General features: G+C 38.5%; 2 protein-coding genes across 2 annotated transcripts; one reads left to right on the top strand and one right to left on the bottom strand.

Moving 5' to 3' along the window:
* Positions 1 to 1,186: 1,186 nt before the first annotated feature.
* LOC100262660 (argininosuccinate lyase, chloroplastic) lies at positions 1,187 to 12,692 on the top strand. The gene is made up of 7 exons (XM_002283773.3): positions 1,187 to 2,059; positions 2,491 to 2,754; positions 6,024 to 6,140; positions 6,683 to 6,831; positions 10,416 to 10,707; positions 10,981 to 11,145; positions 12,082 to 12,692. The coding sequence occupies exons 1-7, from the start codon at positions 1,733 to 1,735 to the stop codon at positions 12,343 to 12,345; spliced, it is 1,578 nt and encodes a 525-aa protein (XP_002283809.1). The 5' UTR covers positions 1,187 to 1,732; the 3' UTR covers positions 12,346 to 12,692.
* Positions 12,693 to 12,904: 212 nt separating this feature from the next.
* LOC100252401 (kinesin-like protein KIN-4C) lies at positions 12,905 to 24,152 on the bottom strand. Its single transcript, XM_002283783.4, has 12 exons — positions 23,948 to 24,152; positions 23,658 to 23,771; positions 23,369 to 23,485; positions 23,193 to 23,273; positions 16,562 to 16,633; positions 16,387 to 16,480; positions 16,282 to 16,310; positions 15,640 to 15,713; positions 15,024 to 15,095; positions 14,760 to 14,904; positions 13,652 to 14,176; positions 12,905 to 13,416 (listed from the first exon to the last, which is right to left on the bottom strand). The coding sequence occupies exons 1-12, from the start codon at positions 24,005 to 24,007 to the stop codon at positions 13,189 to 13,191; spliced, it is 1,611 nt and encodes a 536-aa protein (XP_002283819.2). The 5' UTR covers positions 24,008 to 24,152; the 3' UTR covers positions 12,905 to 13,188.
* Positions 24,153 to 24,202: the final 50 nt, after the last annotated feature.

Here is a 24,202-nt window from a genome sequence, read left to right as displayed (position 1 = left end):
CTGACAAATTTTTTATAAGAGAAAATATTTTGACTATTTGACAATTAATGATTTGTCGTTTTGGTGTATTTTTAAATATATGTAATTTTTTAAATGAACCTTTAAAAATCATGACAATTTTAAAAAAACAAAAATGAAATTTTGAATTATTTTTTTTATTGCTATACCATTTTTAACCTTTTTTTTTTATATATAACGGTTTTTGAAAGTATTGAAATTAGCTAATATAATTTTTAAAATTTAATTATTTTACAAAATAATGTAAAAAGCACTAGAAATAGGTAAGAAGAATATGAAAAAAATAAATATTAATATACATTAACTGGAATATAAAAATTAGAACCATGGGAGAAAATTTCATATTTATTATAACTTTTCAATATAATAGAAAAATGAGGAGAAAAAAAAAATTATAAAACAGGTCTTTTGATTGTGTACTGAAAATTATGGGAAATTAAATTAAATTTTTAAAAAATTATTTTATATTTTTTTTTCTTGTTTTTATTTAAAAATAATATATCTTTTAACATAAGTATTTAAATATGTAAAAATCATTTTATTTTTATTAACATTTTACAAAAAAACATAGCATGAAAACTATTTTCCTAAACTCCTCCATGAGGTGGAGGATTTAGGATTTAGGCATAATAAAATACAGTGGTACGGATAAATCTATGATCCACGTGGATGATAAGAGCAAGGCCACGTTTTGGTAGGTAGAAACGATGTATCCAAGGGAGAGGGAGGAGGACCACAAATTTCCTCCCTTTAAAAAAAACTGTCCAATCCATGGTCGACGTGTTACTCATAATCCTCTTCCCTCAAATCATTCCGGTTCGGGCCAATCAATGGCTGGCACATGGCATATGATTTGGGTGATAGGGACCATCCATTAGTGTCTAATATCCATACATACCGAAACGACACTGACCTCATCCGTTACCAGTTACCAGCCCAATAGTACAATGGTGGTGCCTCTGTGGCACAACACACTGTGATTTAGTTTTTATTTATCAGTTAACACCTGAAACCTCCGGACGGGCCCACCTTGTAAACATGTAGATGAGTCGAAGACATTGAGATGAAGAGTCGTGTGTGATCATCCATATCTATTGCGCGCATGGTTTTGGTGATTTTGATTGACTCATTTGAGAAGTATATGTAAAAGAAATGAGATGAAGTTGGTGGGAATGATCCAAGATGGTCAAAATAAACCAGCAAGTGTACGGAGGTTCACTTGATATCTTCCATGAGGTGGGTGGGGTTTATTTGTTGATGGCTGAGTGACTATTTGTGTGGTACCATTTTTTGGACCGTTTCAAGCTTATTGGTTTTGTAGTATTCATGTATGTATTTAGTATTAAAATATCACATCCTATTTTCATTGGCCTCTCTTTCATTCGTTAATCCATTCAGATAAGGAGGCCGCTTTTAGTCACACTATAAATGCGAATTGCTTAAATTTTTTTTTTTAATTTAACAATTACGTCACAATTTTTAAATATTTATTTTATAAAAAAAGAAAGGGTTCCTGAATGGCAGAAACGGACCAAGAAGGCGCGGCCCGGACGGGGTTACTTTGGGCTGGGCATTGGGCCAAATTGAAGATAAAATGTAGCCCAAATGAATCCGACCGAGTCCAAACCCGAACCCATTTATATGCCATATTCCCTTTTCTATTGTTGGTACAGCCCAAAGCACACTGTGAAGTGGCCAACCCTCGCCATCGCAAATGGAGTCGCTAGCTTCTTCTTCTACAGTTCAACTGCAGTCGCCGCCGTCTGGCCTCTCAATAAACACCACTCCCAAACCTAGAAACTCAGTCACTTTCAAACATAGAAGCAAGCAGGTGTGGTGCACCTCCTCTTCAACCATGAAGACATCGGCCACTGATCCTTCTACGAAGAAGGCCAAGGAGGCAAAGCTTTGGGGCGGACGCTTCGAAGAGGGCGTCACGGACGCGGTCGAGCGCTTCACCGAGTCCATTTCTTTCGACAAGGCTCTCTACAAACAAGATATTATGGGGAGTAGGGCTCATGCCTCAATGCTTGCTCACCAGGTTCCTTTTTCCTTTCTTTCTTATCAGTTTTATTCATCATTGTGTTTATTTCTGAGAAACCGGATGAGAGTTGAGCCCAAAAAAAGAAGAAGAAGAAATTGTTTCTTTATTTGGTTCTTTGTTTTTTGGAAACCAAACATTGTATTTCCTTTTCCTGGAAACCAAACAGGGAATTAGGGGTTTGATTTTCTGAATTTTGAACGGAATTGTCTTATAAACTGTCTGGTTAATTCATGGTGGAAAAAAACAAAAAATAGTTGTATTAAACTTAGGCCAAATTTCGTCTCTTTCAGCTGAGTAAGTGGGATTATTGAAATGCATGTGTATTAATGATTTATTTCTGCGCTGTAGGGCTCGAGAAAGTATCCTATATTGTAGTGATAGCGTTAGGATGATCTCATCCAATATCTGTTGATGCATTGATTTTGTAGGGATTGATCAGTGTTAGTGATAGGGATAGTATTTTGCAAGGTCTTGATAACATAGAGAGGCGCATTGAAGATGGTGAGTTTGTGTGGAGGACTGACAGGGAGGATGTGCACATGAACATTGAAGCAGCACTTACTGATTTGATTGGTGAGCCTGCGAAGAAGCTCCACACAGCTAGGAGTCGTAATGATCAAGTCTTGACTGATTTTCGCCTGTGGTGTCGTGATGCTATTGATAACATTGTTGCTCGCATCGAACATCTTCAGGTTTTATAATTTCACTTTGTTTGGGTTTCTCCTAGAACTTGATATTTCTTTTAGAAAACAAATTCAATTCAATGATATTCTTTACTCATGGTTCCCAAATTTTCATCTTTCATTGCATCTATGAGTAATGATATCTTCAATGACATTAGTTGTTATTCACCGAGAAAAAATTATGAAACCTCATTCATTTTGTTCAATAATAGGATTATAGGACTACCTGATTATTGTTGCTACAGATTTCTGTTGTAATGCACCTATTAAGTTGCATCTCTTTGCAAGAGAATCTGAATGTCATTACTGGTTTATCATCCTAAGTGAGCAAATAGGGATTCTTCCTTTCATTTTTGCTTTTTTAACATGCCACTCTGCCATATGCTCTTAATTGTGATCTAATGTTGAGGGGCTTTGATTTATTTCCCCACTGATTTATCATTCTTTAGCTACTACTGGTGATAGGCTATTCACTCTTGTGGCCTTTGAGTTTGTGCACCAGTTTGGACTTTGGTGTATACAGTACCAACACAATGGGGGATGCAAGAGGGATTTGAGGGGGGCCAAGTTCATCGAAGTTCTCAAAACCTCTCCCTTTGCTTTTACAGTATTGACAATGAGTGCAATTAAAATAATAGGATGCCTCCACCACTAAAATATTTGTGTATTTTAGTTTGTTCATTTGATTTCCTAAGGGGAAGGTTCTTGAATCCATCCTTGATCTTTGATAGAGTTGATAATAGACGCAATTTTCAAAGATGACTTTACTTTGAAATCACTACAGCGTTAACTGTATCTTCATTAATGGAAGAAAAAATGAATACCATGCATCTGTATTGACCTGATAATATTTTTCTGACACTTTCATGCTTCATTTTTGGTCCTATTTAGAAACCCTTCTTTATTGCCCCCTGCCTATATGTGTTCACGTTATATCAAAAGAGCACTTCTTATTGTTCTGTATCATCTAATCAATTGCAAATCACATGCTTTTGTAATTCTTGCATATGCCAAAAATGTGTTCATCTACCTCTTTGTGTGGCTGTGTCCCGCTGCAAATTAGTCAATATCAACTTTAATATTATTGTTTTCTAATAGAAGATTACAGCTTTCTTGTAGTGATTTCAACAGATCAGACATGTCCTACTTTTACCATAATATTCGTGTATGATGGCATTAAGTTGCTCTTTTTGGGTCAGTGATGCAAAAAATGGGTTTTGGGGAGAAATAGGCTGGGTGGATTAGATGGTGCATATCCACTGCCTCGTTTTCTGTTCTGGTTAACGGTTCTCCAACCGGTTTTTTCCAGAGCACTAGGGGGTTAAGGCAAGGAGACCCTCTCCCCCCTTAGCTTTTTGTTTTAGGAATGGAGGCTTTAAGTAGCCTCATTAACAGAGCAGTGAGAGGGGGTTTTCTATCAAGCTGCAGGATAAGGGGAAGGGAAGGCGTTGGGATCCAAGTTTCGCACCTGCTGTTCGCTGATGATACGTTGGTCTTCTGTGAGGATTCCCAAGAGCAATTGGCTTTTTTAAGTTGGTTATTACTGTGGTTTGAAGCCACTTCTGGTCTGTGTATTAATTTGAACAAAAGTGAAATTTTGCCGGTGGGTAGAATGGAGAATGCTGAGTTATTGGCTGCTGAGCTTGACTGCAAAGTGGGATCTCTCCCTTCCACTTATTTGGGGCTCCCTTTGGGTGCTTCGCATAAGTCGGTGATGGTTTGGGACGGAGTGGAAGAGCGGATGCGGAAGAGACTTGCCTTGTGGAAGAGGCAGTTTATTTCTAAAGGTGGAAGAATCACTCTCATTCAGAGCACTTTGGCGAGCATGCCTATCTACCTTATGTCCTTATTGCGTATGCCAAGAGTGGTTAAATTAAGACTTGAGAAAATTCAAAGAGATTTTCTTTAGGGAGGGGGAGCGTTGGAGAAGAGGCCCCATCTTGTAAAGTGGGTTATTGTTTGTTCTCATAAAAAGAAGGGTGGATTGGGGATTAGAAATCTTTCTACTCTCAATAGGGCCCTCTTGTGCAAATGGAGTTGGCGTTTTGCGGTTGAAAGAGATTCCTATTGGAAGCTTATTATTGGTACGAAGTATGGGGTTGAAAGAGGAGGGTGGAGTACTCGCGGGGTTAGGGAGGGCTATGGGGTGGGGCTTTGGAAGGAAATCAGTAAGGAAGGTTTGTTACTGCTCAACAATGTTTCATTCTCGGTGGGGGATGGAAAAAGGGTGAGGTTTTGGAAAGATATTTGGTGCGGGAACATTTCCCTTTGCTACGCCTTTCCCTCCTTGTTTGATTTAGCGGTTTCTAAATATGCGTGGGTAGTGGACTATTGGGATTCAATAGGGGAAGAGGGAGGGTGGACTCCCCGCTTCCTTAGACCTTTCAATGATTGGGAGGTGGAGAAGGTGGAGAGATTCCTTTCGTCCATTCAAGGAAAGAGGCTAAATGCTGATGTGGAGGATAGGATGGTGTGGAAAGAGACGAAAAATGAGATTTTCACTGTAAAGTCCCTTTATAATTCTCTTGTTTATAGCTGTGCAGTCCCATTTCCATGGAATATTATTTGGAGTCGGTATGTTCCTACAAAGGTGAGTTTTTTTGCTTGGAAAGCTTCATGAGAGAAGGTTCTTACTCAAGATCGACTTAAGAGGAGGGATTGGATTTTAGTTAACAGATGTTCCTTGTGTTGTGCTGAAGAGGAGACGATAAATCACATTCTTGTTCATTGTTCTAAGGCGAAGGTTTTGTGGGACCTTGTGTTTTCTTTATTTAGTGTTAATTGGGTCCTTCCGTTTACAGTTAGAGACACTCTCTTAGGCTGGTATGTTTCTTTTAAGGACAAGAAGCATAGAAAGGTTTGGCGGGCAGCTTCTGTTTGCTTATTTTGGAAGGAAAGAAATAGGATAGTTTTTTATAACGAGGTCCTGTCGATTCAAAGATTGAAAAATTCATTTGTTTGTAATCTCTTTTCCTAGGCTAAATCTTCTATAGTTGTAGGCCCTTTAACTTTGTTTAACTTTGTGGACTGATTGGGTTCTTGTTGAGGGTCGGTGAGTGCTTGTCCCTTTTGTTTCCTGTTTATAGGTGACACTTGTAGACTTCCTGTATGCTCAGGGTCGCCTTTCAAGCGCCCTTTATCTAATATATCCTTGTGCGTTTATCTATAAAAAAAAAAAGTTGCTCTTTTTGGGTACATGAATTTTTTAAAATGAGGTTTTGGCAGATAAATGCTTTATGATCTTTTGATATTAATATATTGTTTTATGTTCTCTACAGGTTGCATTAGTTACCTTGGCTATGAAGAATGAGAACTTGATTGTTCCTGGTTATACACACCTACAAAGGGCACAACCAATTTTGCTGCAGCATCTTCTCTTAGCGTATGTTGAGCAGGTTTGAATTAATTCATTTGTTCACAATCATGTGTTTTTGTGGAATGTTTGTATGTGTTTTGACTTAGGCTAAGCAAAGAGATGATGGCAGGCAGGCTATGCCTGTCATTGTGTTTATTGCTGCTAGTTGATCCTGGCATAAATTTTAACATCTTGTCTATACAAGGGCTTGAAATATGGGGGGAAAAGGTCAGTTTCTGATACAAAGCACAGTAGGATGAGGTATTAATGTAATTTATTGCTAGTGTCAGCTTCTACAGCTAATATCAGCTTTTATATTTTATTGGTGTGGGTTTGTGATTTCTAACCCCACTATATCTAATATCAACTTCTATATTTAATTTCAGTCTCCAACAAAAGCAGCTGCACACTGTATTTATGTGGCTCTCATGCATGATATGCTGAACTGATTTGTTACCTATTAGAGTTTAAAGAGGGGGGATGTCTATTTACTGGACAAGAATTTTTCTGGTTTAAAAACATGCTGTATTTCTCATTTTGCCTCCAGAAAAGTGAGTCTTCCCATAATATGTTGTCTTGTAGCTTGATCGTGATGCTGGTCGTCTACTGGATTGCAGACAGAGGCTGAATTTCTGCCCCCTAGGTGCATGTGCATTGGCTGGCACTGGCCTTCCCATTGATAGGTTTATGACTTCGCATGATTTAGGATTCAATGCTCCCATGAGAAACAGGTATGCATTGAAATGATTCTTGGGACTTAGAAAACAGTGACATTGTAATTTCTGTTGCAACATCATACAGATTGGTGTCATTTTCTACTGGTGACTATAGTATGAATTTTAATGCTTTTCAGTGACAATGAGCAAGCCAGTTCAAGCTGGTGATGATTTTCAAATTGATTTGTCACTTTGGTTATTTATGACTATCTAAAACTACTTCTCTGGAATGTACTGTGCAGGGGACTGTGAGAAGGTTCACTCTTGGAATTATTAAACTCATTAATTAGCTCATCGGCTTTGATCAACTCGTGATCTTTGGGGTCTCATTGTGCACAATAGGGGGGGTTATTCCATAACCATTTGTCATACTTCTCATGAATAGTGGAAGTCTATGGAAGCATCACCATGTACTGGTGCATTGACTTAACTCAGTAGCACTTGTTTTTGCATTAGTTGAGTTGAGAGAGTGTTCATAGATGATAAGGATTAAGAAGAAAGAGAAATACAAGGAGCAATTATTGAAAGAAGAAAAAGAAAGAGGGGTACTCAAAGAAACAATTTGTCTCAAAGGGAGGACAAGGATAAAATGGTGTGGACAACATCTAAGAGTGGAGCTTTCTCAGTCAAGTTGCTTTATTCTATTCTAGAGCCCGGAGGCTCTTCTTTGTTCCCTTGTGGTAGTATTTGGAGGGCAAATGTGCCTCCTAAGGTAGCATTCTTTGCTTGGGAGGCTTCTTGGGGTAAAATCTTAACTTTGGAGCAACTCCAGAGGAGGGGGTACTCTTTGGCAAATAGGTGTTTTCTATGCCTTTCTGAAGTAGAAACGGTGGATCACCTTTTACTTCATTGTGTAAAGACGCGGGCCTTGTGGAATCTTCTTTTCTCGTGTGGCTTGGGTTCTCTCTGGTTCAGTGAAGGAAACTCTCCTTGGGTGACATGGAGCATTTGTGGGGAAAACCTGTAAAAAGGCTTGGCAAATGGCCCCTTATGTATATTTTGGTTAGTTTGGAAGGAAAGGAATTTGTTAGCTTTTGGGAATGAGAAACTTTCGCTTCAGAGACTGAAATATTATTTTGTATGTAATTTTTGGTCTTGGGTTATGGTGTTTATAGTTTTGAGCCTTTCTTCTCTTGTTAGCTTTTTTGAGTGGCTAGGCTCTAAGTAAGGGTAGGTGATGTGTTGGTTATTTCTTCCTCCCTTGGTTTCGAGCTTTTGGGCTACTTTTGTATACTCCCTGTATACTTAGAGGGCGCTTTTTGGTGCTTCCTCTTTCCATTTAATATAATTCCCTTTATCTATCAAAAAAAAAAATGTCTCAAATCTTGTACTGGGTGATCAGGTCTCAATTTGCTCTTCCTAGTACCTTTTACCATGGGGATTCTTCACACTTATCCTAACAGCCACATATGGCAGGGAGCATTAAGCTTTACCTTGATGTATCTTCTCTTGATAACCCCTGACCAATTGAGGATTGGAGGTTTATTTAGGGTGCACAAGACAATACCATTCTCTTGCTTTGCTTAAGACAGCTGATTTGTTTTGGCTATTAAGCAGAAATATTGGCAGTATGCAAAGGCTTAAAAGAAGTGTCACTTTGGCTTTGAGGGATTTTCTAGTGCAAGCAATGCTTTGGGAGTGGTTAAGCGGTTCAGATGGGGTAGTTTCCTCAGTGTACAGAAAAGCTACAGATTGTTACAACAGTCTTGGCTCCCTATATATCTTAGGTTGAGAGAGTTAATCAGTGTAAGAATTTCTTAACAAAAAGTGGAGCTTATCATTCTGGAGACTTTTAGAAGGCACTATATCCTCCTTGATATACCAGTCTCTCCTTTCTTTAAGACAGCTAATTGAGTTTGTCTATTAAAGCATGAATCTTGCTTGTCTTGAAACGCTTAAAAGAAGTGTCACTTTGGTTTGAGGGATTTCCTTGTTTAAGCATTGCTTTGAGAGTGGTCGAGTGGTTCAAACAAGGTAGTTTCTCCTTGGTGTTTCAGCTGCGCATGTTCAGAAAAGCTACAGATCTCACCACCATCTTGGCTCCCAATATATCTTAGGTCGAGAGAGGCTAATCAGTGGACAGATTTCTTACCTAAAAGGGGAGCTATCATGCTAAAGCCTTTAAGAAGGCACTATGTCTTCATTGATTTCTTCTTCTCACCTCTGGTTAGGTATCATGCTAGAGACTTTTAGAAGGGAGATTTAGAAGGGGCATTATATCTTTCTTCTTCTTCTCACATCATGCTAGAGACTTTTAGCAGGCACAATATCCTCATTGATTTGAGTTATCTAGTCTCCTCTTCATCTTCTCAACTTTGGCTAGGTATCATACTAGAGACTTTTAGAAGGAAAACTTTTTGATGGCTTTATATCCTCTAAACCTACAGAGTTGCCTTCTTCTTGTGGAGCTTTTAAAGTAGAGCTTTTAGAGTTGCTTTATTATTTTCCTTTAAAAGTCGGGAGTGCTTTTCTTCATCTTCTTCTTCTTCCTCCTTACCAAACCTTTAAAAGTAGGGTTTTGACTTCTTCTTGTGTAGCCTAAAAACTAGGGCATCTTCTTCTTGTCAAACCTTTTTTCTTTTGATAGACGAAGACAAATTAAATTGATAAAATGCCAAAACAGGGGGTGCACCCTACGTATACAGGCAATATACAAAGAGAGCCAAAACAAGTTTGCAAAAAGAAAGAAAAACCTAGAGAGGTAAAAAGCTAGCCATCATGTCAATCACCCAAAAAACCTTTTGAGTTGCCTTCTTCTTGTGTAGCCTTAAAAGTAGGGCTTGCCAAACCTTCAAAGTTGCCTTCTTCTCTGCCCCTTCAGAGTTGCCTCCTCCTTTTTCTTCACTTTCTACCTATTCTTCTTCTTTTTCTGCTTCTTCTGATCTCTCAGCTTCCTTTCCAAACCACCTTCTTCTTCTTCTTGTGTAGCCTTAAAAGTAGGGCTTGCCAAACCTGCAAAGTTGCCTCCTTCTTCTTCTTCTTTGCCCCATCATCTTCCTTTCCAAACCTTCCTTTCTTCTTCTTCTTCACCTTCCTTTTCAAACCTTCCTTTGCAGTTCAGAATTGCCATCTTCTTGTGTAGCCTTAAAGGTAGAGCTTTTTTGGAAGGATCTCTCACCTTCCTTTCCGGTTTAGAGTTGCCTTGAGATGATTAGCTTTGATGGTAGAGATTAACATACCATTTTAGGTAAGCAGCATTCATCAAATGATTCACCATCTTTACTGTGACAAAAGAAATAATAAATTAGGTTTATAGCAACATCATCTGGGAAGATAGGCATTACCAAATTATTCACTGCCTTTATTTTGTTTACTTATTTGTTTTTGGCAAGTAAATTGAACTACTCACTGTCTTGTAGTGTGAGAAAAGAAATAATAATAATTCCCTTGATCTACAGTTATGTTGATCTGCATGTTTCAATTCTTCCCCATGGAATCACCCACAAATAGTGGTTTTTGATCCTTTGCATATGGTATTATTTAAATTATAGTTGGGAAGAGGGAATTGCTGCCATTCTGTATGCTTCTATATCTGTTATTTGCTTTTGCATTCTCCACAATCTGGATTTCTTGAATAATTGGTCACATTTCATTATTAGCATTGATGCAGTTTCAGACCGAGATTTTGTGTTGGAGTTTCTTTCTGCTAATTCCATCACAGCCATTCATCTTTCTCGACTTGGTGAAGAATGGGTATTGTGGGCTTCAGAGGAATTTGGATTTCTCACCCCAAGTGACTCTGTTTCAACCGGAAGTAGCATAATGCCTCAGAAGAAAAACCCAGATCCCATGGAACTGGTTCGTGGAAAATCTGCTAGAGTTGTAGGAGATCTGGTTACTCTTCTCGTATTGTGCAAGGGCCTTCCACATGCCTATAATCGTGATTTGCAGGTAAAACTTCCATATGTTCATCCAGTGATAATAGGAAAACCAATTGTAGAGGTTTGGGGGGTTGTGAGGGTGGGTTGAGACTTGGATCTATTTCAGCCTATAGATTCTTACATATCAGAACAACTATCTATGGTCTTACATCCAGCACACTGTTTATGTTGTTCATCGCGGTTTATATCAGGATCTATGCATTTGCTGAGCTTCCTTTTCCTGTGTTTTTTGGGATCTCAACCTTTTTATTTTAACCATGGAAGTTGTTTTATCTTGCAACAGGAAGATAAAGAACCTACATTTGACAGCACTAAGACAATAATAGGGATGCTTGAAGTGTGTGCTGAGTTTGCACAGAACATTACCTTTAATCGTGAGAAAATAAAAAAAGCATTACCTGCTGGTCATCTTGATGCCACAACACTTGCAGACTATCTCGTGAAGAAGGTAAGTCATTTTCTTAGAAATCTTCGATCTATTTTCTTTTTCACCTGTCAGAAGGACATTTATATTTCTTAAGTTATTAAGTTATCAACATGCCTATACAAGCAGCACCTCTAGTATTAATCCTGTGGGTCTAAATACATACTAGTCATGTAAAAATGATTGTATGTTAAAAAACAACCAAAGGATTGGTTGCCGCAAGTGAGCACAGGAGGATAAAGCTGACTACCACCTGCAAAAATCTGTTTAGCAACAGTGTGCGTGTGGATGGTGCTGTCAGCTTTCTCGATTAATGGCTAATAAATGTGTATTGCTTTGATATCTGTCCTCTTCCAACCACTTAAATCTTCCATTTTGGTGAAACAAGAAGCTGCCATGGATATAATGTCAGGAAACCTGGGAGCAAAAAGGATAATATCAAGGGGGGATGATCCTCAATGGAGACACTAGTATATATAAGCAGTAATGTTACACATCCATGTTACTTTTAGCCACTGCTTCGGTGGTTTTTAATACAATCTCTTTATTTATCTAAAAATGTTACACATCCATGTGATTTAAGTGCTGCATTAGACACTTCCAATGGTAGTCATAGTTCTTTTTGGCAGCAACAGAGCTCCTTAGTTTTAGCAAAGGGTGAATGTGGTTTATAGGATTTGACATGACCTAAAACCAACATAGGCAGCAATGTAAAATATCCATGTGATTTAAGTTACATTAAAGAGTTCCAGCGGTAGTCATAATTCCCATTTTGGGCAGCTATGTGGCTACTTAGTTTTAGCCAGGAGGTTGTAGTTCATAGTTTGTTCCACATGTTCTACAAATCAACTCTCTCTCACATTCATGTTATGGAAATGTCTATTAAACTATTCTCTACTCTCACTCTCATTCATTTTATGAAAATGTTTACTAAATTATCTGTTGTGTACTTTTCTTCAGGGAATACCCTTCAGAACTTCTCATGACATAGTTGGAAAGTCTGTTGCCTTGTGTGTCTCAAAAAATTGCCAACTCCAGGACCTGAGTCTTGATGAATTGAGAAGCGTAAATCCAGTGTTTGACGAGGATGTATATGAGTTCCTTGGAGTAGAAAATGCAGTAAAGAAATTCTGCTCGTATGGTTCCACAGGTTCAGAATGTGTTGCAGAACAACTTGACTTCTGGGTTACTAAGCTTCAAATCAACACAGCTGGACATAAATAGTGAATGGTGCCAGAGATCAGTACGTTGAAGGGGAATGCTTGTTACATTTGAGAAACCTTCACAATAACTTTTAATGGGCACAGCGGAGGGCACCAAAGAACTTGGCAGTGATGTTGTAATGGTCAGGAAACTGAAATATTGCTATTACAAGGAAAGAACTGCTGTTGGTGCTGATCAAAAAACAAACAATGAAGAACTGTTGGTACTTGGGCTATGTATACATTTTATGAAATTAAAGCTTATTTTAACCTGAGAGTTCTCAAAACAACCTCAGCTGGCATAACATTTTGTGACATTTCCATTTGTAGTTTGCTTCTGTTTAATTGGGTTTGTAGTATTTGTGTTGAGGTGGTGTTGGTTTTGTAGATTGGAGATTTTTTTTCTTTTAAAAAAAAAATAAAAAATGGAAAATGTTTTGACTTCATCCTCCAAGGAGACCTATAATGAATTGGGATATAAATTTCAAGATTTTGACTATACAATGATAGAACACCATTGGGGTTTATCAGTCGAATAAGACAGGCCAAATTAATCTAAAAATACAATGGTTAACTCGAGATAACAAAAAGGTGGTACACATTTATTCCAATCTATGCTCGGTCCTTGCAGTTAACAGGACCTAAAGTATAATCCAGTATGCAATGTCCCAGGAAGCTACAATTTGGCGCTAGCGATTTTCTGACAGCAGCAGAGAATAAGGATCAATAGTTTTAATGTGTAAAGCGAATTAGAATAGAATCCAGAATTACAAGAGAATTTCTTAGAAACAGCATTTGCAAGCCCAAAATCAGAAGTGATTGCACCAAGGAATTAAATTTCAAGTGAATAGGCCACAAATCATTCTCACTCAGCAACCTTCTTGGATCTCCTTGTAGCTGGACGGCCGGCTTTCTTAGTAACAAATTTATCAGGCTTAATAGCATTGCTCTCTGCATATATGGGAGACATGGAATCAATATCTGTATCAGTTGCACTGTTCTCTGGTTTCTTCAGGGCTCTGGTGTTTTCTTGATGCAGGGAAGGTGGAGCTAATGGAACAAGCTGATTAGGTTTTTGCTCCTCTGCTTTGATCTGCAAGGGTTCAAATTTTCCATTAGCAAAGAAAATACCAGTGTATGATAAACCTAAGAATTATCTCATGATGGCAATATATGCCATTCAAATTGCACCAAAGGGATTTACGGTGAATTTGAGATTATTCCAAAGCTTTTTTCAAAAGTCACAAATGCGCTTGTCAGAGAGGGAACAAACTCACTTAAAAAAGAATAGGTCTGAACCTTTAAAATAAGGCAGGAATGGAGCATACCAGTGTGTTTCCTATATCAGATAAGGCCTTCCCTCTTGGTGCACAATTGCTATTCTTCTCAGCAGGCTTGACAACTAATGCAGTATGAAGTAGCAGCGCACTATGAGAAGCTCCAGTGCCGAACAAATCTGTGTCCCTATTGGTGCACTTAGTGGGTGCACAGCCACATGATGTTCCACAACTGCCATTAGTAGCTCGGCATTTGCATTTCAGTGTCTTGCACAAAGACTTTTTACTACATGAACAACACCCTTTGGATCCAGTTTTCCCTGTTACATCAGCATGTTCCTCAACTGGAGTTCCTGTTTTCAAACGTTCAGAGTCATTGGTACTCAACAGATTAGATCCAGTGCCTGAGGAATGGGCTCCAGAGTCCGAATTGCTTTTTTCAGTTGCCTGCTTTCCTGAATCTATCCAGTTACTTTCAGCTGCTTTCATGTTAGAATACTCTGGTTCAGATACATCCATGTCCTGAAAATCACTATCACTGACAGTACAGCTAAGGCTTGTGGCGCTCTGGGACCCCTAGAATCAAGGATACTATGTAATCAGCATTCAGCACTAGGTTGAATGATAATGAAACAATTATTAGTGGACAATCATAAATTAAATCCAGAGACAAGCACTTCATATTGTTATGGATTCAAAATCACAAGTGTTTTCTTGTAGTTGTAGTGTTGATGTGGGGTGGGTGAACCTTGAGGAAAAGCCACATGTATCTCCTTCATTATGTTTACGATGAGAACCCCAGAATTAGTCTCATCTTCTTTCCATTGTTTCTTCTGAAGTATGTTCTGTTGGAAAGTTTGAGTAAAAGAAATGACATGTATGCATGCAACTCAATGAAAAGGTACATCAAAAAAGAGGAAAATAAAAATAAAAAAGCCTGCATTGACTATTTGATCATGAAAGAGCATTGGCCTAGATCCAGCTGGTTATCAAATATCAAAACAAACAGATTGGTGCATGTATTTACTAGCATCTTTAACCAATCATCAGTATATTTTACTTTTCACTTGCTTTGGAACCATGATAGTTTCCAAGCTCTTTTTATGTTACTTGGCAGTTCAAAATATCAAGGAAAAGGAATATCGTGGCAGCAACTAACCTGAGACTTCTCCTTATGAATAAATTCTGCTTTTTCCATTTCCAATTGTCTAACCAAACCACTGAGTTCAACTACCATTTTATTCAAATCTCTTATTTCTGAATCCTTCTCTCTGCAGTCATCTTCTTCTTCCTCTAACAGGCACCTAAGAAAAAACAGGGAACATCTTCGAAATAAGGCATTTAAGCATTGACAGCAATATAATGGTGAAAGGGAAATATACTACAAACTTTGGAAGGAAAACTTAGAAACTTAATTTGTCACCTTAAATTTTTGTGCTTTAGCATCTCTGCCTCTTCCTTGAGATTTACAATCTCCACGGCTATCCCAGCCCTCCTAGAACACAGATGCATCACTTAAATCAAAGCATATAGACAATCACTACTATGAAAAGTTCTAGAAGCTTGCATTCACAAGAATTTTCACAATCAAAATTGTACAAACATAGTATACTTAAAATTAAATTAAATTCAAAAGAAGAAAATAGAAATGAAATCGATTAGTATTGGATAACCAGTGAATATGTTTAAAAGTTAAGGAAAGATATGAGTAATAAGTATCATTAAGGAGAAGGATGAAGAAACGCCTATGCTTGTGTAATCATTTATTCAGTATTTTTAAAACCAGTGGTGGACTGTGATTAAGTTATGCAAATCATTCCCAAGTCTCTTAAGGGTAAAAGGGTGATCAAAACTTATTTCACAAATGGAGGTTTTAACCCATCAAGCAACTTCTCCAATTCTGCCTATAATCAATGAAACACAAACCAAATAAAATCAGAGCTCTTAAATTAACACAATTCTACGCAAATTCAACCCAAGGACTGGCCAGAATTGGAGTGCTGAACAGACTCATGAGAAAAATAATTAATGGGACTCACACTTCTAGTTGATGCTCATATTCAGAATATAATTCTTGCAACCGTACTGAAAGATCATGCTCATGCTCCATTGCCTACAGCAGTCCCACAATAGAAAAACATATTAAAGGTATTCATATTCCAATGAATTAGTCTATGGTCCAATTCCACGTAATGAACAAATCATGTCAACAAAGATCCAACACTTGTATTTCCATTCACTTGTGTCCAAAATTTTACATTTTGGCCAAAGATGCCTTTACATCCAATTGTTTCCATTAAAAAAGAAATAGTACTCAACATAAAAAAGATTCCAAATGGCAAGATACTCTTAAATAAGAACAGCATTCACTTTTAGGATCCTGAAATTCTGATTAAACAGAACTCTTCCTTGATAGGTAAAATGCAATTTTATAATTATCTTACTTTTCGGATTAAAATATATCAGCAAGGTGGCATTTTTGTCCAAAATACTAAAAATTTTGAACAGATGTGGACAGTAGTTCAAGTGTAGGGATTTATGGATATCCTTCCACAATCATGAATGTATACCCATATGTGGTCCAAATCCCATCAGCTGCATTTCAATGGACTCTAAAACCATTCAGCCATTAATGCAAGCACACACAGAAAAATTCAATCCCATTGATTAGTTCAAGATACCTGAATTCTACCATTGGCATCTCTAGCACCTGCATCAAAACAAGAAAGGATAAAGTTAAAAATACAAAATAAATATCAACTGCATGAAGCACCAAATCTACTAACTTGATTTTTCATGTAACCAAGACTTTCGAGATTCTAACAGCTCTTTAAGCCACTTTGTAGCCATAGAAGCTTCTTGTGTCTTTCGTTGCAAAACCTGACATGGAAATACAGAAGTTTAGAAGAATAATCCCCTAGAACTTAGAAGACTTTGCATCTCAGCCAGACATCAATTTACCATCTTTTGTCCCTGGTTCAAAGCTAGTAGCTTGTGCATCTTGTACTCATTCCTCCTCCCCTCTGTCTTGAGCTGTTGATAAATAAAAACATTCTCCAAGAGATTTAATAAATTGATATAATGAAAAATCCAGATAAATCAAAAACCACAGCAACCTAGTTAAGCAACTTAATAGCTCCCATCAAAATAATATATAACAGTGGAATTACCTCACCTGCTCAATCTCATAACACACTATTAAGGCATTGCAATGGTTTATTCAAGATTAGGAATTGCTATTAGTGTGTGATCTCCTTGATAAGTTGCATCAGGTACAATACAGGGGCATGGAAGATGTAGATTAGGATTCAATAGCTTTGTTATGACAAAAAATGCCTATAAGATTGTATAGATACTGCAGCTCCCCTCATGCCTTCTTTGCTTGATCAGGAGAAGAGTAACTGTTTGAATGACTTGATTGATACAATTTGGTGATTCAAAGCCCAGTTGGTTGGTTGGCCATTGTTAGCTGTATATATCTGTACATACCATAATTTGGTTGTTTCCTTAGGGATAATACCTTCCTAATTCAGGACTCTCAATTGTATATATAAACAAGTATTATTCATCTAATAAAGACAAGGAATTGAGAATTACCTTGATTCGGTTACATGGTATCAGAGCCACGTTTGGTTCAAGGGAATTTTCTGGGTTTTGGGTTTTGTTCCTAACAATCTGGAACAGTAACCTGTTACGTGTTTGGTCTGGATTGCGTCACCGCCGACCCAGGGAGGAGCGCATTCTTGTTTCCGGAGCGTGGGAGTGCTTGAGGCCGCCGTTTCTTCACCTATTTGACGTCCCGACGTTGCTTGAGGCCGCCGTTTCTTCACCGATTTGACGTCCCGACGTTTCCCATCTCTCGATCTGACTTTCCGACGTTTCTCATCCGGTGTTCGATCAACTGTCGAGGGATCGCAAAGATTCATCGACGACTGTGGAATCGCTGTCGCCTTCTTCTCAGATCCCGCCACCCTCTCACGCCTTCTCTTCGCCCCGTTCTCCGTCAACGCGGTCTTCACCTCGGCCGGAACCCTAAGCCCCCCCACCGAAAACTCAGCACGACGCCTTTCCTCATCGGCAGCACCGTGTTTGCGCTCAAATCCACGCCAGAAATCAAACAGTCGGCGTCGTCCGAGATCATTGAAAGCCCCGGCTTCCACTCTTCTCGGGCCCGACACACGACCCACGTTTGTCAGCAGCCCTGCTCTGTCTCCGGCTCGTGCTGCCGGACCGATCTGAGTTTCTTCGCCCGCCTTGGTCGCCACGACTCACGACTTTCAGGGTGAGAAAGAGAGGGAGTCAAGGGTTTGACGCACGCTTTTGACCCTTTTACCCTTTTGTCACCTTATAAGAGAGGTATTTGTCTTTTTCTTCTTGGAGTGGTAAATTGCAATTTCTGGTCTGGCTGATTGCTTTGAAGATTAAATTTTATTGTCATGGAAGAGAGTAAGAATTCTGTTGCTGATATAGTGCCTATTGTGTCAAAAATAACTGAACACAAATTAAATGGGTCTAATTATATTGAATGGAGTAAGACTATCAAAATTTATTTGAGAAGTGTTGCTAAAGATGACCACTTGACTGAGGAACCTCCTAATGATCACACTAGAAAACTTTGGATGCAAGATGATGCACGGTTATTTCTGCAGATGAAAAACTCTATTAATAGTGATATCGTTGGTCTGCTGAGTCATTGTGAATTTGTTAAAGAGCTAATGGATTATCTTGATTTTCTGTACTCTGGAAAAGGAAATGTATCTCGGATGTATGATGTATGGAATGCTTTTCATTGTCCTGAGAAGGGAGCTAAATCCCTCACTGCATATTTTATGGACTTCAAGAAGGTATATGAGGAATTGAATGCACTTATGCCTTTCAGTCCGGATATTAGAGTACAACAGGCTCAACGGGAACAGATGGCTGTTATGAGTTTCTTATCCGGTCTCCCATCTGAGTTTGAGACTGCAAAATCTCAGATTCTTTCTGGTTCTGACATTGGTTCCCTTCAGGAAGTTTTCAGTAGAGTTCTACGAACTGAGAATGTCTCATCTTCTCAGCACACCAATGTTCTTGTTGCAAAAGGAGAAAATGCAGAAAATGCAAGAAGGGTGAATAACAGGGGCGGAAACAGGGCATTTGAAAATCGGGGCAATGATTCAAGTACAACAATTGTGTGTTTTTACTGCCATGAGGCTGGCCATACCAAGAAGAACTGCAGGAAATTGCAAAATCGAAATCGGAGAATTCAAACTGCCAATGTTGCTACATCTGATACTGCTACATTTTCAGACTCCTCAAACAAGATCGTCACAATGACAGCAGAGGAGTTTTCTAAATATTCACAGTATCAAGACGCACTGAAAGCATCTACTCCTGTTAGTGCTCTGGCAGAGTCAGGTAAAACATGTCTTGTCTCCTCCTCAAACAAATGGATAATTGATTCAGGTGCCACAGATCATATGACAGGTAATCATAAAACCTTCTCTACCTTCAGAACACATTCTGCTCCTCCTGTTACTGTTGCTGATGGTTCTACCTATGAGATTAAAGGGTCTGGGACTGTGAAACCAACATCTTCTATTACGTTATCTTCTGTGTTAAACTTACCAAATTTGGCCTTTAACCTAATCTCTGTCAGTAAACTTACCAAAAATCTGAATTGTAGTGTCTCATTTTTCCCTGATCATTGTGTGTTTCAGGATCTTATGACGAAACGGACATTTGGTAAAGGACATGTATCTGATGGGCTCTATATTCTTGACGAGTGGGTACCTCGACCAGTTGCGTGTGTCAGTACTGCCTCTCCTGTTGAAGCTCATTGTCGGTTAGGACATCCTTCTCTACCGGTGTTGAAGAAATTATGTCCTCAGTTTGATACTTTACCTTCATTAGATTGTGAGTCGTGTCATTTTGCGAAGCATCATCGTAGTTCTTTAGGCCCAAGGCTTAATAAACGGGCTGAGTCTTTGTTTGAACTAGTACATTCTGATGTTTGGGGTCCATGTCCTGTTACTTCTCAAACTGGGTTTCGATATTTTGTTACCTTTGTGGATGATTTTTCTCGAATGACTTGGATTTATTTTATGAAGAATCGTTCAGAAGTATTTTCTCATTTTTGTGCCTTCTCTGCTGAGATTAAAACCCAATATGATGTGTCTGTGAAAATATTAAGAAGCGATAATGGAAAAGAATATGTGTCTAACTCATTTCAGAATTACATGAGTCACAATGGGATTCTTCATCAAACATCTTGTGTTGATACTCCTTCTCAGAATGGGGTTGCTGAAAGAAAGAACAGGCATTTACTTGAGACAGCTCGTGCCCTCATGTTCCAGATGAAGGTTCCGAAACAGTTTTGGGCTGATGCAGTTTCCACAGCTTGCTTTCTGATCAACCGTATGCCCACTGTAGTGCTTAAAGGTGATATTCCGTACAAAGTAATACATCCACAGAAATCACTTTTTTCACTGGCCCCAAGAATTTTTGGATGTACATGCTATGTTAGAGATACAAGGCCTTTTGTTACTAAACTTGATCCTAAGGCGTTACAGTGTGTTTTCTTGGGGTACTCAAGACTGCAAAAGGGCTATAGATGTTTCTCGCTTGATCTCAATAAGTATCTAGTATCAACGGATGTTGTGTTTTCAGAAGACACATCATTTTTCTCTTCACCCACGAGTTCTGCAAGTGAGGAGGATGAAGAATGGCTTGTGTATCAAGTGGTTAATTCAAGACCAACTGTTGGGCAATCAAGTGTGGTCGATTCTGATGCATCTCTTGCTCCTTCGGGTCCTGTTGTTCATATTCCTCCTGCTCCAGCCAAACCACCAATTGTTCAGGTGTACTCTCGGCGCCCAGTGACAACCGATACATGTCCTGCACCAGCTCCTTCGTCATCTGATCCTTCCAGTGATCTCGACCTTCCTATTAGCCTTCGGAAAGGTAAACGACACTGCAAATCTATCTATTCCATTGCTAACTTTGTGTCTTATGATCACCTGTCATCTTCCTCCGGTGTCCTTGTAGCCTCTATAGATTCTATTTCCGTACCTAAAACTGTTACAGAGGCCCTGAATCATCCTGGTTGGAAGAATGCAATGCTTGAAGAAATCTGTGCATTGGAGGATAATCATACATGGAAACTTGTCGATTTGCCTCAAGGAAAGAAAGTTGTTGGTTGCAAGTGGGTCTTTGCGGTAAAAGTTAATCCTGATGGCTCTGTGGCACGATTGAAAGCCAGGCTTGTAGCTAGAGGATATGCTCAGACATATGGAGTAGACTATTCTGATACTTTCTCTCCAGTTGCCAAACTCAATTCAGTTCGACTATTTATTTCTATTGCTGCTTCCCAACAGTGGATGATACATCAGTTAGACATCAAGAATGCTTTTCTTCATGGTGATCTAGAGGAAAAGGTCTATCTGGAGCAACCTCCTGGGTTTGTTGCTCAGGGGGAGTATGGGAAGGTTTGTCGTCTGAAAAAAGCTCTCTATGGATTGAAGCAGAGTCCCCGTGCTTGGTTTGGAAAATTCAGTAAGGAGATTCAAGCATTTGGCATGAACAAGAGCGAGAAAGATCACTCCGTTTTCTACAAGAAATCAGCTGCTGGTATCATACTTCTTGTGGTCTATGTCGATGATATAGTTATTACAGGAAATGATCATGCAGGAATCTCTGATCTTAAGACATTCATGCATTCCAAGTTTCATACAAAGGACTTGGGTGAACTGAAGTATTTCCTGGGAATAGAAGTATCAAGGAGCAAGAAAGGGATGTTCTTATCACAAAGGAAGTATGTGCTTGATCTGCTTAAAGAGACCGGTAAGATAGAAGCAAAGCCATGTACTACCCCGATGGTTCCTAATGTACAACTTATGCCAGATGATGGAGATCCCTTCTACAACCCTGAAAGGTATCGGAGAGTGGTTGGGAAGCTGAATTATCTCACCGTGACGCGACCAGATATTGCATATGCAGTAAGTGTTGTTAGTCAGTTCACATCTGCGCCTACAATAAAGCATTGGGCGGCTTTAGAGCAGATTTTGTGCTACCTAAAGAAGGCTCCTGGTCTAGGCATACTATATAGTAGTCAGGGACACACTCGCATTGAGTGTTTTTCTGATGCGGATTGGGCAGGTTCTAAGTTTGATAGAAGATCCACTACAGGTTATTGTGTGTTCTTTGGCGGGAATCTAGTGGCTTGGAAAAGTAAGAAGCAGAGTGTTGTATCTCGTTCGAGTGCAGAATCTGAGTACAGGGCCATGGCACAGGCTACTTGTGAAATCATATGGATACATCAACTCTTATGTGAAGTGGGAATGAAGTGCACAATGCCAGCAAAGCTTTGGTGTGACAATCAAGCCGCTCTTCATATTGCTGCGAACCCAGTCTATCATGAAAGAACCAAACACATTGAGGTCGATTGTCACTTCATTCGTGAAAAGATTGAGGAAAATCTAGTCTCTACTGGCTATGTGAAGACTGGAGAGCAACTTGGGGATATTTTTACAAAAGCTCTAAATGGAACTCGAGTTGAGTACTTTTGTAACAAGCTGGGCATGATCAACATCTATGCTCCAGCTTGAGGGGGAGTGTTAGCTGTATATATCTGTACATACCATAATTTGGTTGTTTCCTTAGGGATAATACCTTCCTAATTCAGGACTCTCAATTGTATATATAAACAAGTATTATTCATCTAATAAAGACAAGGAATTGAGAATTACCTTGATTCGGTTACAGCCATCTATTTATCCAACTCTCAGTGACCAGAGCGTTGTGGCACTTGATGAGCTTTAAGGATGTAATGCAGCTAATGCTTAAAAATGGGAAAATTCTTCTGGTCCTATATAGTTGACTTTCATAAAAAATAAATGAACATTTATTCAAGCTTTGTGTGACTGCCACCATGGTTTAAGTTATGGGTTGATATGGAGACACAATGCCCAATTAAGCTCAGCATCAGGAGGATCTGGTTGGCAGTCATCATTAGACAAAGTTAAACTACAATGTTTCAAACAAACTACAAGTTCTGGAATATATCATCACCTATCTTGGCAATATATATGGAAGATGTTAACATGAATCTGTATGTCTCTTAACAAGATCTAGAAACATTACATAGTTCTAAAAAAAATTAATACAGAAACAGTCCACCTCATTTTGAAATAGAACATGATTTAGTAGAAGCTATAAATGACAAAAGGAACTTTTATTGGGTAAAGAAGTACTTTTACATTTTAGCTATTGGATGTTTTGAGACAGTATTGAACATTTAGTGTTATTCTTTATGCAATTGCATGATTGATCAATGTTGTGGAACATGTAGTTTTTCTTTTAAATCAATTTATCTGTAGTAAACTTAACTCTTTCCAATATGTCTTCTCTTTTTTTTTTCCTAATCCTAAAATGAAAACCATATTTATGGCTCAAATACACTGCTTCAAAAAAGAAAGAGAAAAAATAGAATAAAATCAAAGCCAATCTTAGGCATGATTCAAATTTTTTGATAAAACAAATGCCCACATTATATGAAGAATTGCAAATGCAGAACTTGAATACAGGAATTACATATATGTCAAAGAGGCATAACCTGGAGGATTTCTTTTTCCAATGCTGCCTTACATAATCTGAACTGCACAGACTGTTTCTTCATACTCCATTGTAGTTGAACCTAGAAAAAAGGATCAAAAATTAAAATACAATGGCATTAATAGCAAGTGCCAAAAGCAAAATCATATACTCATTTTATCAACTGCGTAATAATACTTTTTGAGCCTTTATTCTCTGAATCTCATAATGTAACTGCTTCGCGGCCTCGACATGTTTTTGTTTCTGTATTAGTAACTGAGATTGAGCTTCTAGTTTTTTCTTCAACTCTCCAACCTATAAAATCAGAATCCGCTTATAGATCCGCATCTTTTGGATAGCATTTTCAAAGTATTCTCTTGCTATACAAAGCATGAAAAAAAAAAAAAAAAACCCGCATTTAAAAGCGGGAAAATGTAATTTCAAAATGCTTTTCAGACAGCACATCGTAGTTGAAAGAGAGATCAACCTGTTCTTCAAGGTCGTTCAACTTCTGAAGATAATTTTCCTTTATCTTTCGAACGCCATCATCGGAGGCCACAGAAACATTTGCGAGACTGTTCCTCAGCTCCTCCACCTCCGTCTGCCATTTCACAAAACAGATGAGAAAACAAAAAAAAATATCCCTCCTTTTGGTTGCCAAGAAAGCATAGGAAAATAAGAGAACATAAATTTCATGTTTTCGATGAAACGAAATCTCTGATTTCTTCGTTCGTAACATTTTCTCAGCAACCAAACAGATTCAATTAAGAATCACACCTGTAAAGCTTTGTTCTTCAGTTCCAATTCATGAACTCTCTTCTCACTGGCCTTCTTCATCTCCAGCTATTACCTAATGTTGGTGTTATCAATCTCTTAGTTAACAAACCGAAATCAAATCTTAAAACCCTAATCGCGGGATCCGACGATTGAAGATATTTTTTTTGTTTCTTTTGTTGTCCCCTCTTTTTGTACCAATTATTTTCTTTGTTCAAATTATATTGAGCGCGTCAGTGGAGGCACATTTTAAATTTT

Source organism: Vitis vinifera, chromosome 18 (assembly GCF_030704535.1).
Source record: "Vitis vinifera cultivar Pinot Noir 40024 chromosome 18, ASM3070453v1".
In the NCBI taxonomy this organism is placed as follows: Eukaryota; Viridiplantae; Streptophyta; class Magnoliopsida; order Vitales; family Vitaceae; genus Vitis; species Vitis vinifera.
The sequence above is the reverse complement of the archived record's forward strand: the minus strand, read 5'-3'. Positions and strand labels throughout refer to the sequence as shown.